Here is a 17,634-nt window from a genome sequence, read left to right as displayed (position 1 = left end):
ACAATCTTAATTTGTTTGTTTAGTTGTTTTTCAACCTCAAGTTTGAAAATTTTAAAACAATTAAGTACTTGTGACTTTTCTGAAATAAAAAACAGGTAAGTATATCTTGAAAAATCATCTATGAAGAGTACAAAATAGGAATTGCCACATATAGTCTTTGTTGGAAATGGTCCACACACATCTGTGTGTATTATCTCCAAGAGATCATTGCTTCTTGTAGCTTTCGATTTGTTTGTTAAATTAGTTGTCTTCCCTTTAAAACAGTCTATGCAAGTCCCAAGTTCATTTGGATTAATCTCTGGCAATGCACCATTATTCACTAGTCTCATCATTCACTGTTTTGATATGTGCCCAAGTCTTCGATGCCAAAGCATAGAAGATGTTTCATTAGTGAGCAGCCTTTTAAATGCAGAATGATCAACATTAAGACAATCCTGAAAGTAAGTACACTCAATTTGCCAAAGATCATCATTAAGAAATGCATATCCAAGGAGATTGTCAAACTGGTTATTTAAATAAAAACTAATTTGAGTTTCATTACCAACATACGAAAAACCATCTCTTACAAAATGTGTTACAGAAAACAGATTCCTTCTCATATAAGGTACATAAAGAACATTGTTTAAAACTAATACATAGCCAGAAGACAATCTCAACTTTACTTTACCAACTGATTCAACAGTCACTTTATTTCCATTTCCAACATAGACATTGTAGATTTCCTTATTTGTCTCATTCAGGCTTTGAAATCCCTGCAAAGAGTTTGTTATATGTGTAGAACAGCCAGTGTCAAACCACCAAGAATTTTGAGGTATAAAAATCATATTCGATTCAACTGTGACAAAAACATCAATGGTTTTCATACCTTTTTTAATGAGCCAACCTTTAAAACCTGGACAATTTTTCCTCAAGTGTTCAGTGGATTGACAATAATAACATTTCTTAAGATGGATTGCATTTGGTCTGAGACCAATGCTCGTGGAAGCAACATTATTTTTAGCAAATACAATTGAGTGTTTTGCATTTTTCTTTGAGGGAAAGTGAGAACCTGCATTATGTGGCTTTGATCCCTTGTAGTTGTTGTTCTTGTAAGGAATGATTGCTTTTCCCTGGCCTTTCTCAACTTGAACAACATTAATAGTCTCAATCTTAGTTCTCTTCATCCTCTCCTCCTCTTGACAACATATTGCAATGAGTTCATTAATGCTCCAGGTCTTTTTTTGAGTGTTATAATTGACTTTGATTTGCTCATAGTCACTTGAAAGCGAGTGCAGTGCCATGTGCACCAGAAATTGGTCAGTGATGCCAATGTCCAGTGCATTTAGCTTGTTGGAAATGTTCACCAGTTTGAAAAGATGCTCCCGAATACTACCAACGTCATCATGCTTGGCATTGATAAATGCTGAGAGGTATGAACCAGTTTCTACCTTATCAGATCTCTTAAATTTTTCTTCTACCTTATCCATATAAGCCTTGGCCAAGTCACATGCAGGAATGCCTCCTCTCACATGTTCTTCCATTGCATTCTGCATAATCAAGAGTGACATTTGATTTGCCCTCTCCCACTTGGCAAACAGGTCCCTTTGAACTGTTGTGCTATTATCAGCATGTGCACTTGGTTGAGGTAGCTTGAAAGCAATGTCAAATTCCAACATTCCCAGGTGCATTTCAATTTGCTGCTTCCAAGTCTTAAAATTGTTGCCATTCAGTTTCTCAATGTTGATAAGATTCAACATATTGAAATCTGCATAATGTGTATTCATTACGAACTGATTAATTCACTTGCACTTGTGACAAAAATCAATAACTTAACGATCTTATCACACTTAATCTATGGAACCAGTCACACCTTTGGGCAAGAAACTGTCCATATAATACATTAAGTATGTGAATATCAATTCTTGTATAATCTTGAACAAAAAAATACAGTAACTTATGTAAACTGCACACCTTTAGGCATGAACTTTTACAAAACTACAACCTTTTTATAGAGATTATACATTGATTCATAGCAAACCCAGCAGATCAATTCTTTGGAATTTAACTCTACTTGTTAAATGCTTGTAAATCATCCCTTTTGCAGAAAATGAAACCTTAAATTCATGAGTATAAATATATCATTTTGATGATGTATTTAAGCAGTGATAAGTATTTCAAACCAGCAAGTAGTCTTCATCAATTTTAAGATTATTCATAATGTTGATCTATTCATCAGATCAACTAACTTTATTCTCATGCATAGTTACAGAGTATAACGATGCAGTTGCAAGATCTCATAACATATGATAAGCAATAACAGCGGAAACTAGAATCAATTTGCATAAGACAAAACGAGTTCAACGCTTTAACTGTTGGCTCTGATACCACATGTTAACTTATCTTATACTTCACAGCCAAGACATAATCAGTTAAGCCATTGAACTACAACCAACATAGAGTAATATACAACCCCAGTAAACCTTAAATCGAATAAAGAAAACATACTTGCTGTCGAAGACATCATGCATGGATATTAGGTTTAGCCTTCTCTTCTCTGGTGTTTGATACAATACAACCTTCAATGGGACTGGTTTTCTTTTTGGAATCACACCGAGAAAAGAGACCAAGAACCTCTCTTTTATTTACATGAAAAAAAACAATAACTGCTACCCCCATTAGGGTTTCGGTTATTGCCAGTTACTTAGAGTTGTTAACCAACTCTAATTCAAACATTATAACTTAATGTTTTTCCCTCCATTTATCCATATGGCCATATAATCTCTTATCTTGATGTCGGCATATATATAAATACACTAAGGTTTGATTACACTCACCCTATAAAATCTTACACTGTGAGGATGTATTCTCAACAAAGTTTACCCGCCATTTTTCTGTTGCTACGTATTGTGCGCAGACTCGTATAAATGCTCTCTCCAGCCGCCTCCTCCCCCTCCTCCTCCGACGTCAGCTTTAGTGATTTGTTCCATTTTCTACCTTCTGTAATGTGATCGGGTCATCATCTGGTTTGACTACCTGTGTGTTAGCATATGTTGCCTTCTGCCGGAAAAGTTCTACTTTAAAGTAAGTTGAACAAATAAAATTTTAACCTTATGTATATCAACTGCAATTAGCCCGGATTCTAGCTACTTGGTTCCAGTTTTGGTTGCAATTTTCTGATACATTGAGCATATAATATATCTTTTCAATTTTTCAGTCATTGAATCGCTTATTGAATCATTATATTTTCATTCCCCGTTCGTGTTTGTTCTTCAAATTGAAGTAAATTAAAGAAGCCATGGATGTACAAAATAAACTCATTCATTCACCGAATATATTTGCATAACAAGAGAGTAGACCGGCCACCTACGACTGAAACAAAACTACCCAACTACATTGTTCCCCAAGTCCCCGATCACAAAACACAGCGAAGCCTAAACACTGGCAGGGCGGTCTAAACACCGGTAGACCCGAACCCTCCAGCACCTCTGGCAGTGGAATCCAAATCCTCAACCTCCACAACATCAGGGGTGATGATCTTCTCAATGATCAGCTGAGCAATCCTATCACCCTCCTTGATCTCAAAATCAACATTGGAAAAGTTGAACAGCACAACCCCAACCGGACCCCTGTAATCAGCATCGATGACACCAGCTCCGACATCGATCGAGTGCTTCCATGTCAGACCCGATCGTGGCGCTGCACACCAACAGAAAATACAGAAAACGCACATCAGTTCAGTATACAAAGAACCAAAATTTATCGAAATTGAACAGGAAGTATGGGGGTTAAGGTTTTTACCAATTCGTGCATAGGTTCCTTCAGGGACCGCAATGCTCAGATCGGTTGGGACCAGGGCTTTTCCTCTGGCCGGAACTTTCGTCTCCGTCGCGCTGCACAAAAATCAAAACAAATCCAGAAAAACCCACATCAGATTCCGATGATTTTTCTGAAAAAAATGGAGCGTGTGAATAAGGGGTTTTCGAGGTTTACCTCGAGAGATCATAGCCTGCAGAGTGAGGCGAGCCTCTCGCGGGCAAAACCGCCTTTTCGGAGAGCTTCTTCACCAGGAAAAACGGGGCGGCATTTCCAGAAACGTCGTCGTTTTCGTGAAGCCTGGCGATCTTGGGAGTCGGCTCTTTGACTTCGTGGCTTCCGTTCTGCGCGTCTTGCTGGGCCATTCTGAGAGCTTGCGAGAGACAGCGGCGGCGATGTGGCGGGAATTGGCAATGACCGAATTTTGGGCGCCAATGGGAAGACTGGGTTCGTTCAAATAGAGAGAGAGTCGCGAACACTGGCATTTCCCGCGCAATGGCGCCAAGCTTTCCCGCCATTTTTCTGTTGCTACTAATTGTGCGCAGACTCGTATAAATGCTCTCTCTTCTCCTCCTCCTCCTCCGACGTCAGCTTTAGGGATTTTGGGCCGATCTTTAAAAATGGGGATAAACCTCAGCCCAATGGTCTGGAAAGAAAGATCAATAGCCCAATCAGTTTTAATTCACTTAAAAGTTCGGCCCAACTTGGTCTGAAATTGATCAAGTTTATTTATTGATTTATGGGTCATAAGGAATTTTTTTTTTTCATCTTGGTAATAAGCTTTTTTTCTTTTTAAAATCATAAGGAACAAAGCTTTTGAAAAATATTTACCAAATTAAAGCTTTTAAAAAGAAAACTCTTAACAATACCATTTCATAAATGGCGACGCAAGAAATTGAATCGGGAAGAAAAGTATCAATAGATTAATAGTTAGTAGATACTGTAGATTTTTTGACATCTTACTTGGCTTGAGGATCAAGCTTTAGACTCCAATCACAATCACTTCACTACTTTGAATCCAACTTATTTATAATCTGATTAGTGTTATTTTTTATACAATTCAAGTGCAAGTAGGTTTGGAACCAAGTCGATGCCATCTCTTAACATGCACGCATTGCAAGGTAGGGAAGAGGATCCTCTCCTGAGCTTAGGATGGGGATCCTCTCCTGAGCTCAAGATGGGGATCCTCCTAACCACATAATCCAGGACGTTCAAATTTAATCCAACGACTCCAAACAAGAGGTCCCTCTAAAAGTTATAATAATTGCAACTATTGGATTAAATTTAAACGGCCCGAATTTCATGATCAAGAGGATCCCCATCCTGAGCTCATAAGAGGATCCTCTTCCGCAAGGTAGTACACACTTATTATATGTAAAACAAAACCAATGTGAATGAAAAACAAAAATATCATTATGCCATTTTGTTGTTTGGTAAATGTTAAGTTGCCCTAATAGTTCAAGTAGTTTAGTTACAACAGGCAAGGGCAAGTCCATCGGTTCTTGAAAGGCAGAGTCAAGGCTACTTAATTTATCTATTTTAATTATTTTAATGTGATTACTCGATTTTACCTTTATATTACTTTTAAAGTCTACAATCTTGAAAACCTCATTAAGTATGATGACATAAATATTTATAGGGAGTTGTAAAGACCTTTTGTGCTATAGAAGCAAGTCGGCTTTACAATTGTTTACTTTGGATAGATTTTTCAATGTGACCGTCGCACAGAGTAGTACACCATGTATCCCTATATAAATGGTGGGATATGTGTGTTACAAAGTTAATAACTTAAAAAATAAAATTTTTCACCACTTACATAAAAACACGTGGTGTACCACCCATGTTCCCATCACAACTAAAAATTTATCATTTACTTTGAGGTTTTCCAGTAGACCTTATATGCAAAAGACTTTAAGGCCTACATAAGAATTAGAGTGTGATTATCATGAAAATGCATTATGGAAACATGCTTCAGGCTTATGTGGCTAACACAACCATTATGAACACACACACACACACACACACACACACACACATATATATATATATATACAGGGAGCTTAAGGGGAGGGATTCCCATTTTTTCAAAAAAAATGGGGACACGCTCCCCACCGTTAGATTGACTTTAATGAAATTGTGTGGTTGAGATTAAAACACAGGCCATAGAATCTCAACCACAGGATTTCATTTAAGTCAAATCCAACGGTGGGGAGCGTGTCCCCATTTTTTTGAAAAGAGTAAACTGTCGATTTGCCCCCTAAACTTTCACTGAACTTTCGATTTCCCCCCCTGAACTTTTCGATTGGAAAATTTCCCCCCTGAACTAATTTTTTTAGCCAATTTGCCCCCTACCGTTAGTTTTTCAAACATTCCATCCAAATTTCTGTTAAGTGAGACCATGTGCACAACATATGAGGGTAGTTAAGTCATTTCACTCTTAAAAATGATTAAAAAACTGAAAATAAATTTAAAAAAAAAAATTCCCTCTATTTTTTACCTCTACCGCCGATCTCCTTGTACCCACCATTACCACCTCCTCCCACCCCTGAGACCCATCAACCACCATATCCGGTCCTCCCCCTTCCCACACACAGAGACTCCTCCTTCCCCTCTCTATTTGTTATTCTACGAACAATGCAAGGAACGAAGAAAGTGGGAAGAGAGAGAGAGAGAGAGATTTGTGATGCAGGAAGAGGGTTGGGTCATTGGGGTAGCAGAGGGTGGGGCCAAATCAGGGAGTGGGGTTACGGTTGAGGGAGATGAGGGTAGGGGGAGGATGTCGTAGGGGTGGGTGATGGGGGTGCGGAAAGGAAGTGGTGGTGGCTGGGGTTTTTGTATATTTTTTTTTTTCTTTTCTTCGATCTATTTTTGTTTAATCATTTTTTTTAATAATGTAAAATTACTAGAATGTTCATGCCATGAAGACAATAACATCGTATGTCATTTTTTATACATAGGAATGAGTGAAAAATAAAATTGAGGATATGAATTAGAGGGAAATTTTCAGTTTTTTAATCATTTTTAAGAGTGAAATGACTTAACTACCCTCATATGTTGTGCACATGGTCTCACTTAATAGAAATTTGGATGGAATGTTTGAAAAACTAACGGTAGGGGGCAAATTGGCTAAAAAAATTAGTTCAGGGGGGAACTTTTCCAATCGAAAAGTTCAGGGGGGAAATCGAAAGTTCGGTGAAAGTTTAAGGGGCAAATCGACAGTTTACTCTTTTGAAAAAATGGGGATCCCTCCCCTTAAGCAATTCCTATATATATATATATATCTATGTGAACACGGAAAATTCCTGAAACGAAAGGGACAAGAACAACATGCACAAACAAATTTTTGTATTTTGATGACTCCTTCTATGTTTTTAATTTATCTATTTTAATTATTTTAATGTGATTACTCGATTTTACCTTTATATTACTTTTAAAGTCTACAATCTTGAAAACCTCATTAAGTATGATGACATAAATATTTATAGGGAGTTGTAAAGACCTTTTGTGCTATAGAAGCAAGTCGGCTTTACAATTGTTTACTTTGGATAGATTTTTCAATGTGACCGTCGCACAGAGTAGTACACCATGTATCCCTATATAAATGGTGAGATATGTGTGTTACAAAGTTAATAACTTAAAAAATAAAATTTCCCACCACTTACATAAAAACACGTGGTGTACCACCCATATTCCCATCACAACTAAAAATTTATCATTTACTTTGAGGTTTTCCAGTAGACCTTATATGCAAAAGACTCTAAGGCCTACATAAGAATTAGAGTGTGATTATCATGAAAATGGATTATGGAAACATGCTTCAGGCTTATGTGGCTAACACAACCATTATGAACACACACACACACACACACACACACACACACACACACATAGATATATATATATCTATGTGAACACGGAAAATTCCTGAAACGAAAGAGACAAGAACAACGTGCACAAACAAATTTTTGTATTTTGATGACTCCTTTTATATTTTTAATTTATCTATTTTAATTATTTTAATGTGATTACTCGATTTTACCTTTATATTACTTTTAAAGTCTACAATCTTGAAAACCTCATTAAGTATGATGACATAAATATTTATAGGGAGTTGTAAAGACCTTTTGTGCTATAGAAGCAAGTCGGCTTTACAATTGTTTACTTTGGATAGATTTTTCAATGTGATCGTCGCACAGAGTAGTACACCATGTATCCCTATATAAATGGTGGGATATGTGTGTTACAAAGTTAATAACTTAAAAAATAAAATTTCCCACCACTTACATAAAAACACGTGGTGTACCACCCATATTCCCATCACAACTAAAAATTTATCATTTACTTTGAGGTTTTCCAGTAGACCTTGTATGCAAAAGACTCTAAGGCCTACATAAGAATTAGAGTGTGATTATCATGAAAATGGATTATGGAAACATGCTTCAGGCTTATGTGGCTAACACAACCATTATGAACACACACACACACACACACACATATATATATATATATATATATCTATGTGAACGCGGAAAATTCCTGAAACGAAAGAGACAAGAACAACGTGCACAAACAAATTTTTGTATTTTGATGATTTTGGGTTACAATCTCTCTCTATTTTGATCATCTGATTCGATCTCCGTAAGGTGTTGATTTGTGGATGTTTCGTTGATCCAAGGGCCGTCGAGGCTTGATTTTGGATGAACTGTTGGAAGTTTCTTCAAGGGGCCGTGGGCTTGATCTTTGAAGGTGGATTTGAGCGGATCTTCAAGGAGCCGTTGGGACTTGATGTTAAAGATGAGTGTTTCTTCAAGGGCCGTTTAAGGCTTGATCTTGAATAACGGTGATGAACGGGTCTTCAAGGGCTTTTGGGCTTGATCTTGAAGAACAGTGATGAACGGATCTTCAAGGGCTTTTGGGCTTAATCTTGAAGAACGGTTGGATGTGTGGATTTGTCGACGTTGTTGATCCAAAGGGGCCGTTGGGGCTTGATCTTGGATGAACGGATGATGAACGATGGTGCTTTCTTAAGCAAAATCTACCAGAAATCCCTCCAATTTTTGTTTTCGTAAGCAAAATCAATTTCAAATGAAAGATTAGTGAGGCTTTAAAGAAAAGAAAAACATGCTCAAAATCTAAGCATTCCCACCAATTTATTTAAGTCATCAAAATTATACTTAATGAGGTTTTCAAAATTTTGTGCACGTTAAAAACAATATAAGGGCAAAATCGGAAATCACATTAAAAGAATTAAAATAGTTAAGTAAAAAATATAGGAGTATGAATTGAGATTTTGGTAATGCCAATAACAGCTCCCGTAATAAATGTCAATTAATAATAGAGGTCACAAATAACACACACAAATAAATACAGAAGATTTAAACTCTAATTTACTCGATGCAGGTGAATAATATTTGGAGAAAATTGTGGCAATAGTCCATCAACTTTAATCAAATTGGAGCAATGGTCCATCAAATAAAATCCATCACCATTGGTCATTTAATTCATCAAAACGTGCATCTATCGTTGTTTTCGTCAACTCAGTTAGAACACCCGTCAAAATGAGTCATAGTGGAAAGACCATTACTACAATTAAGTTAAAGTTGAAGAATTATTGCTCAAACTGAGTTAAAGTATAGGGTCATTTCTCTAATTAGGTTAAAATTAAGGGATCATTGCAATAGTTTTTTTCATTTGGTTTTCAATATTTGGTCCTCTATTCAGCTTCACATTCGTGGCATGTGACTTATTTTTTAAGGAAGTTCTAATGAATTTGACAAAAAAATACCATAAATGTACATTTTGATGAGTAAAGGGTTAATGATCACGAATTTTTAATTAAAAAACCATTATTCAAATTTAGTAAAAGTTAGAAGTGTTTGAGTAAAAAGCAATGATGCATTCTTTCAACAGTGTTAAAGTATAGGCTGATGTGTGAGACAACAAATCAATGCTTTGCTAACGTGAGCCGCTTGGTCAAAATCCCGAATCTACCCCTCTCACATTTATCTCCCTTCTTTTTTTGCTGCCCTTATTTCCCACCCTTCGCATTCTCCCTAATCTTACCTCACTATCAAAACGCAAAAGGGTTTCTTTGGCTTGCTCGCTCTCTGCAACTTCAACTGATCATCCATGGCCGACCTCTCCAGCTCAGCCTCTCGCCGCCATCTCTCCGTCACCACTCCGCCCCAGATCTCCAAAGGTATTTCCTCCCTCGGCCTCCTTTGCCGTCTTGATTTTTCGCATTTCGCCTCCACCCTCCGATTTTCGACAAAAAAACCGTAGATTTATGCGTCGGTTCTGATAAATAGCTCGCACATTTATCGTTTTCGTTGCTGTTCGTATTGGCGTTGATGTTTTTCGTAGCCGAGTTTAGGGTTTTGATAAATATTTCGTAGTTAGGGTTTTGATAAATATTTTGTTCCTAGGGTTTTGATTAATATTGGTAAATGCAATTAATTTTCTTAGGGCCTTTAAATTCGATTTTACATTTTCCCGTTTATTGGTCGGAACAAATAAATTATGAATTCAATGAGGATGCAGCAGGAATATCGTAATATGGTTCACCATAACAATTTCCCATGGTTGCCGGTTGTAGTAGTAATTTGAATCATAAACTTTATCAAATTTCCAGTTTTGACAAGCCTTTCTCAATTCATATTTTGATTGATTTCGATAAGTAATGTTATAATGTTTCTTCATTCAATCATGTTTCGGTTTTTTTTCTTCCCTTTTCTTTGGAATAATTGTGCTTCACCAAATAACTGTAATTCTAGTTGGATTTGTTTGGTAATTCTCATATAATTCTAAATTGTGTTTATTTCTAGTGTACACAGGTGGACAAGGTTCTGAGAATCTTATTCCCCTTTCACCGCAGTGGCTTCTACCTAAGCCGGGGGAGAGTAAGACAGGAATGTTAACTGGGGTGTGTTATCGTCTCTTTCATAATTGTATATTAATCTGCTTACCTCAATTGCTGCTTGGTTTCAGAAGAAAATTTTGTTACATTTATTCCAATTAGTATGCACTTCTATCTTAGTTATCAAAATAAGATCGGAATATTGCTTCGGAGTTTCTCTGTTATTTATTTCTTAAAAATAAATGCAGGAAAAACCTCCCAGCCCAAATCCATCCGTTGGCAGTCGCTTGGATACCACGAAATCATCAGGTAATGGTGATGAAATTCGTGATACCCAGAAGAAGGATGTTTTCAGGCCATCTTTGATGGATATGGAAGCTGGTGGTCGTCGTGAATGCTGGCGTGATGAAGAAAGAGACACCAACTCCTCAGGACGCAAAGATCGTTGGAGGGATGGGGATAAAGAAGTTGGTGACACTCGCAGGATGGATCGATGGATGGAAAATTCATCTGCAAAGCACTTTGGAGAAGCACGTCGTGCCCCACCTGAGCGGTGGACTGACTCAAGTAACAAGGAATCCAATTATGAGCAACGGCGAGAGAGCAAATGGAACACGCGCTGGGGGCCTAATGACAAGGAGGCAGAAGGTTTTCCTGACAAGTGGGCAGACTCTGGTAGAGATGGTCTGCGTCTTGATAAGAGTTTGTCTCATGTTGGAAATCATGTAAAGGATGAGAAAGATGGGGATCACTACCGACCTTGGAGATCAAACTCCTCCCAAGCCCGGGGAAGGGGAGATCCTTCTTATAACCAGACTTTATCAGCAAACAAGCATGCTCCTACACATTCATCTAATTGGGGGCGTGGAGAAATTACACCTCCCAGCTTTTCTCTTGGTCGTGGAAGGGGTAGCTCTGGTGGAGGCTTTATGAACAGCAGTCCTACTATTCCTCAGTCTATAGGAACTGTATTGGACAAAGTTGAAAGTGAACATGGAGAGCCTTATCCATTAAGGTATAGTAGGACGAAGCTGCTTGATGTATACAGGAAGGCTGATATGAAATCATATCAAAAACCAGTTGATGGGTTTATAGAAGTGAGCTCTCTTGCGGTGGATGAACCATTGGAGCCTCTGGCACTTTGTGCACCGAATTCTGAGGAAATGGTAATGCAGATCCATTGTATTATTTTTTGATTGCTTCTGATGCTTTTGTCCATGCATTTGAATATTTTTTGTTTGTGCAGTCTCTTTTGAAGGGAATTGACAAAGGAGATATAGTAAGTAGTGGTGCACCCCAGACTTCTAAAGATGGAAGGAGCCCAAATGATTTTACACAGTCAAGAAGACCCAAGCTTGGTAGTTTTGCTGGTTCAAGATATTTAAAAACTATACGTGCATGATCCTTTCAAGTGGGAATTGACTTGTGTTGGAACTGTTTTGTTTTAGCAGGCAGTAGAGAAGATTTACCCCTTGCACTTGGTGATTCTAAAGATGAAAGCATTGCTAGGTCAAAAGGTGGTCTTCCAAATTATTCAGAGGGCTCTTCTTATGAAAGGCAGGTGCTCCATCATGGATCCAGCCTAAAAGGAGAAATAACGCAGGAACATAAGACATACTCAGAGAACAATTTCAGATCGGAAGGTATGTTGATGTACAATATGCACGTTGGTAAAGGTTACTATTGGGTGGGCTGGAAAAGTTTGGTCTAGATAATTTAAACTCACCTATGTTTTTTGAATGGAAGGGAAAATGCTAACCTCCTGTTCACATGCCCATGTGGAACTGGTTTATTTGATTCTTGATTCATAATTTTACATTCTTTCTTGAGCTTATGTTTCAAAAAAAGGACCCAAATGATTTTACTGGCCTTTTTCAGACGTGTTACTAGCGTGAGATGGGTCTCCCTATTTAAATTTACTCAATGTACTTTCTGTTTGCAGCTTTTAGAGGAGACAGTGGTCCTTTCATAAGGGCTGAGGAGGCACCTGTTAGTGCAGATTTGAGCATGCAGGGAGGTATTACTGCTCATTCTGGTTCTCCATGGAGATCTTCATCACAAGGAGAACGCTCACATACAGTCTTGCATGATTGGAACGAGATTCCCGGTGATATTAAGTCAAGAACTCCTGATATGGGCTGGTCGCTAGGATCGAAAGATCTTAATAACGAATGGGAAAGTAGGGATGAGGCAAGATGGAAAACCAGTGATGATCCTGTTTTAAGGAGGCAGCGATCGGGAATTCTAGATAGGGAACAAGAATTGAGACAACCTCAGCAGCTTTCTCCAGAGGAGCTTCAGCTTTATTATAAAGATCCTCAGGGTATAATTCAAGGTCCTTTCTCTGGGGCTGACATTATTGGCTGGTTTGAGGCTGGATATTTTGGCATAGATTTGCTAGTTCGCATAGCAGGTGCAAAAAATGATACGCCATTTTTGGCACTTGGTGATGTTATGCCTCATTTACGAGCTAAAGCTAGACCACCGCCTGGATTTACTGCACCTAAACCAGAGGTTGCAGATACATCAGGTAGGCCAAACTTTGGTAATGTTGGGATGATTCAAGCTGGTTTAAGTGAGATAGAGATAGCAAGAAATGATCCAAGGAATAAACAGGGCTCGACAACAGAAGCTCAGAATAGGTTTCTGGAGTCACTGATGTCTGGTAATCCGAGTGGCTTACCACTTCATCAGTTTCCTTTTTCGGAAGGTTGGTGATATTAACATATGTTTTACATTTTGAGTCTAATGTTTTCATACTTTCTGAAGCTTTATTCATGCTTTAGTTTCATTTGTCCTGCATATCATACTGGCTTCTTGTGACTTGGATCTCTATGTTTTGTTGTTAGGTTTACAAGGATTTATGGGAAACAATCCTCACGGCTTGACTCATAGTGGATTGGATAATCTGTTGGCCAAGAGAATGGTTCTCGAACGACAGAGGTCTTTTCCTAATCCTTATCAATATTGGCCTGGGAGGGATGCTTCATCTGTGATGCCTAAGTCGGAGATTGTCCCAGATGCAAACCTCCTCTCTTCAGTGGCTGAAAATCCTAGTCAGCCTCCTCATACCCAAAATGCTGACCTCATGTCCATCCTTCAAGGATTAACTAACCGGTCATCATCTGACATAAATAATAGTACTGCTGGTCGGTCAACTTTTCCTGTCCAAGGTGGCTCAGAGCCACTCCAGAGTAATTTTCCCCCCCAAGCCCCACTCCAGAGTAACTTTCCTCCCCAAATCCCACTTGGGTTCCAACAGCAGAGGCTGCATCCTCAGAATCAACAATCTTTACTCTCTCAAGCTATTGATAGTTCAAGTATTTCAACGCAAGAGAAATTACTATCTTCTGGTTTATTACAAGATCCACAAGTATTGAGTATGTTGCAACAGCAGTATTTATTGCAGTTACATTCCCAGGCGCCTGTTCCAACACAACAAATGTCATTGTTGGATAATTTAATGTTGCTCAAGCAGCAGCAACAGAAACAGGAGGAGCAGCAAATTTTGTTAAGGCAACAACAGCAGTTGCTTTCCCAGGTTATGCCAGAGCATCACTCTCAACAGCATTTTACTGAGCCATCTTTTGGACAGATGCAGGCTTCTGCGATGCTGAAAGGGATAGATCCCTCCCGGCTTCAGTCGTCACAAGAAATGTTTCCAGTTGGTACAAATGTGCAGGTTCCTAATACGCAAAATGAACTTACTAGTAATTATATGACTTTGCCTCCCCAAGGTAACCTAGATATCAGTCATAATGTTAGTGAGGGAGCATCCTCAGTACCTTTACCGCATCAAGTGCTTGGGAATGTTACCCATCAAAGAAGTCGGGATGTTACTCCGGCGGCACCAATTTCTATTCAGCAGGAGTCGCTGCCAATGTCCACAAATGTTGAGAGCTCACCGTTGTTTGATGTGATGACCAAATCTAGAGAGGTGTCCCTTGCGCAGGAGTCCATACCTGATTCTGATTTTCATGTTGCTAAAACCCTGGAAGAGGCAGCTGAAAACGCTTTCATAGCTGACCGATCTGCCGGGGTAGCAATTTCTCAGGGTGTTGCAGATCCTCTGCGATCATTAGGAGCTTTTGAGAAAGATGTACCTGAGCATATCAATGATGTGAATGTTCAATCAGGCAATCAAATTGAAGAACAGCAGATTGAAAGGGAAAAATACAATGATGAGGCTCCTACAGTGGTTGAAGCAAAGAATGTTGAAGTAAGAGGGCAAAGAAAGATTTCTGAGAAGAAGTCCAAGAAGCAAAAATCTGCCAAGGCACAGTCTTCAAGTGACCAAGCAAAAGGAGCATCCAAGGCGCAGTCTGAAGCTGAAAAGCCTGTTGTTGGTGACGTAAAATTGGAGACGAGAGGCAACCGAGGCAGTAAGCCTGAAATTGTTACAGTGGAGGCTGTGGAATCCCGACAATCTGAAAATTTAGAACCTGTGAAAGTTTCTGGAGATGATACAGAACCTCATGAAATCAGGGGTGATTCTAAGTTAGTTGAGTCTGTTTCTGGGCAAAGTACTCATACACAGATTGGCCAGCGAGCTTGGAAGCCTGCTCCTGGTTTTAAGGCAAAATCGTTACTAGAAATTCAACAGGAAGAACAGAGGAAGGCAGAGTCAGAAGTGATTATACCTGAGGTCACCATCAACTCCCCCAGTTTGTCAACTCCTTGGGCCGGGGTTGTAGCCAATTCAGAACCAAAAATATCTAGAGAAACTCCGGTAGATGCAGGTATTGATGACTTAAATGCTGGGAAGCCCAAAACTTCTCAAAACTCAAAGAGCAAGAAGAGCCCGCTACATGATTTATTAGCAGAGGAGGTTTTGGCCAAGTCCAGTGAAAGAGATGTTGAAATTCCTAATGGTGTGTCAACTCAGCATTCTTCACAAATTATGCCCACCCATTCAGAATCTGTAGATGACGATAACTTTATTGAGGCAAAAGACACCAAAAAGAGTCGCAAAAGGTCAGCAAAAGCGAAGGGTACTGGAACCAAGACCTCAATATCAGTTACTGCTGTAGATGTGCCTGTTAGTTCAAGCCCCACTGAGAAAGTCAAAAGCTCCCGTTCTGTACAGCAGGAAAAGGAAGTATTGCCTGCAATTCCATCAGGGCCTTCATTGGGAGATTTTGTTCCTTGGAAAGGAGAAACGGCTAACCCTGCTCCTTCTCCAGCATGGCTTACAGACTCCGGGAAGATTCCTAAACCCACATCTTTAAGAGATATCCAAAAGGAGCAGGAGAAGAGGGTTGCTGCTGCTCAGCACCAAAATCAGATTCCAACTCCACAGAAATCACAGCCACCTCAAGTCACCCGCAATAGTGCTCCGTCATGGTCGCTTTCAGCATCATCTCCATCTAAAGCTGCATCTCCCATCGCAATTAATTCCCATGCATCTCAGTCAAGAAATAAAGTAGAAGATGACTTATTCTGGGGACCAATTGATCAAGCAAAGCAAGAAAATAAGCAGTATGATATTACTCCTTTGCTTTATGTACTATTCATTTGTGTGTTCGTGTCCACTTTATTTTGCTTTGAGACGGAAAGCTTAGTGAACCTCAATTATATTGCGGGGATGCATATTTGGTTTGGCTCACAGCTCTAGTATATGTAGGGATCTCATTAGAGCTAGTTTGACCTGGATCTTGTGTCTTTGTTTGTTTCCCTGTGAGCAGGGCAGATTTTCCTCATCTTGCAAGCCAGGGCAGTCGGGGAGTGAAAAATACTCCTGTAAAAGGAACTTCAGCTGGTTCATTAGGCAGGCAGAAATCAGTGGGTGGAAAGTCAAATGAGCGATTACTTTCATCCTCACCGTCTCAGTCATCTACAAAAGGAAAAAGAGATGCCATGACCAAGCAATCAGGTCAAGAGTCATGTTATTTTTTATTTTTCTGTCAGAAATATTACTCGTCGCCTATTTACATTGTTTTATTTTCCTTTGCAGAAGCCATGGGCTTCCGAGATTGGTGCAAGAGCGAGTGCGTTAGGCTTATTGGCACGAAAGGTATTGCATAATAGTACTAAACTTCGTTAAATAGTGGGCAAAATCCATAGAGCCGGATGTTTTTGCTGTAATAATTTTGTTTTTTTCGTAGCTTAAAAAAGTGAATTGATATTATTAGGCATTGTGTTGGTCCAAATCCATTCCTTCTCGTGATATTCAGTTTCATAATTGGATTACTGATTTGAGAAATATAAGATTTGCTAGAATTTGTTCAGAAGAATATATCCTTTCAAAGTCTTATTCCTGGCAATGTCATTTATTTTTCTTTCCAGATACGAGTTTCCTTGAGTTTTGCCTGAAGCAATCCAAATCGGAGGCGGAGTTGCTTCTGAAACAGAACCTAGGGTCGTATGATCCCGATCATGAGTTCATTGACAAATTTCTCAACTACAAGGAGTTGCTACCGGCTGATGTCCTTGAAATTGCCTTTCAAAAAGGGAATGACCAAAGAGGGGTCGCTGGGTTCAGCGGCGGAGATGTGAATTCATACAGTGCAGATGTTGGGGATGTGGACCAAGACGGGTTCTCCAAAGGGGGCGGCAAGAAGAAGGGGAAGAAAGGAAAGAAGGTTAGTCCGGCTGTCTTGGGATTTAACGTCGTGAGTAACCGCATCATGATGGGTGAGATCCAGACACTGGAAGATTAGGGAGGAGGATGATCAAGTTTAAAGATCAGAAGAGACAGTTGTAAATAGGTTTTTGGCTTTTGGACTGTAAATGGCTTTTTACGTTCATCGGTTTAGGATTTTTCTTACCTGCCCCCTTTCTTTTATCCCATATTTTTCTGGATCTTCCATCTTTTGTAGTAGTTGTAGTAAGTGCCAGCCAGCCAACGACAGCAGCAGTGCTATTTTTTTCTGCTCGAGCGATTTTGTGTAACCTTAAATTATACCATGGTAAGACTGCCTTCAATTATAAGGAAAACTAATGAAAAGGGTTCGAAAACCTTGAGTTTTAACGGAAATTGCAAAAAT

At 39.1% G+C, this 17,634-nt stretch overlaps 3 protein-coding genes across 4 annotated transcripts; 1 reads left to right on the top strand and 2 right to left on the bottom strand.

Annotated features, from left to right (window-relative positions):
* Window positions 1-732: 732 nt before the first annotated feature.
* Window positions 733-1,763, bottom strand: LOC126632510 (uncharacterized). The gene is made up of 2 exons (XM_050302936.1): window positions 866-1,763; window positions 733-752 (listed from the first exon to the last, which is right to left on the bottom strand). Exons 1-2 carry the CDS (start codon window positions 1,761-1,763, stop codon window positions 733-735), a joined length of 918 nt encoding a protein of 305 aa, XP_050158893.1.
* A 1,518-nt stretch (window positions 1,764-3,281) lies between these two features.
* On the bottom strand, window positions 3,282-4,309 carry LOC126633437 (deoxyuridine 5'-triphosphate nucleotidohydrolase-like). Its single transcript, XM_050304047.1, has 3 exons — window positions 3,970-4,309; window positions 3,778-3,869; window positions 3,282-3,675 (listed from the first exon to the last, which is right to left on the bottom strand). The coding sequence occupies exons 1-3, from the start codon at window positions 4,275-4,277 to the stop codon at window positions 3,431-3,433; spliced, it is 645 nt and encodes a 214-aa protein (XP_050160004.1). The 5' UTR covers window positions 4,278-4,309; the 3' UTR covers window positions 3,282-3,430.
* A 5,518-nt stretch (window positions 4,310-9,827) lies between these two features.
* On the top strand, window positions 9,828-17,624 carry LOC126631697 (protein ESSENTIAL FOR POTEXVIRUS ACCUMULATION 1-like). Of its 2 annotated transcripts, none has more exons than XM_050301826.1 (10): window positions 9,828-9,991; window positions 10,626-10,714; window positions 10,897-11,814; window positions 11,895-12,006; window positions 12,100-12,291; window positions 12,591-13,358; window positions 13,498-16,126; window positions 16,333-16,520; window positions 16,602-16,661; window positions 16,934-17,624. In XM_050301826.1, exons 1-10 carry the CDS (start codon window positions 9,922-9,924, stop codon window positions 17,305-17,307), a joined length of 5,400 nt encoding a protein of 1,799 aa, XP_050157783.1. In that variant the 5' UTR covers window positions 9,828-9,921; the 3' UTR covers window positions 17,308-17,624. The 2 variants fall into 2 exon arrangements, with proteins under 2 accessions (XP_050157783.1, XP_050157782.1); XM_050301825.1 differs by having other exon boundaries at window positions 12,097-12,291.
* The last annotated feature ends 10 nt before the right edge of the window (window positions 17,625-17,634 follow it).

Source organism: Malus sylvestris, chromosome 8 (genome assembly GCF_916048215.2).
Source record: "Malus sylvestris chromosome 8, drMalSylv7.2, whole genome shotgun sequence".
In the NCBI taxonomy this organism is placed as follows: Eukaryota; Viridiplantae; Streptophyta; class Magnoliopsida; order Rosales; family Rosaceae; genus Malus; species Malus sylvestris.
The sequence above is the reverse complement of the archived record's forward strand: the minus strand, read 5'-3'. Positions and strand labels throughout refer to the sequence as shown.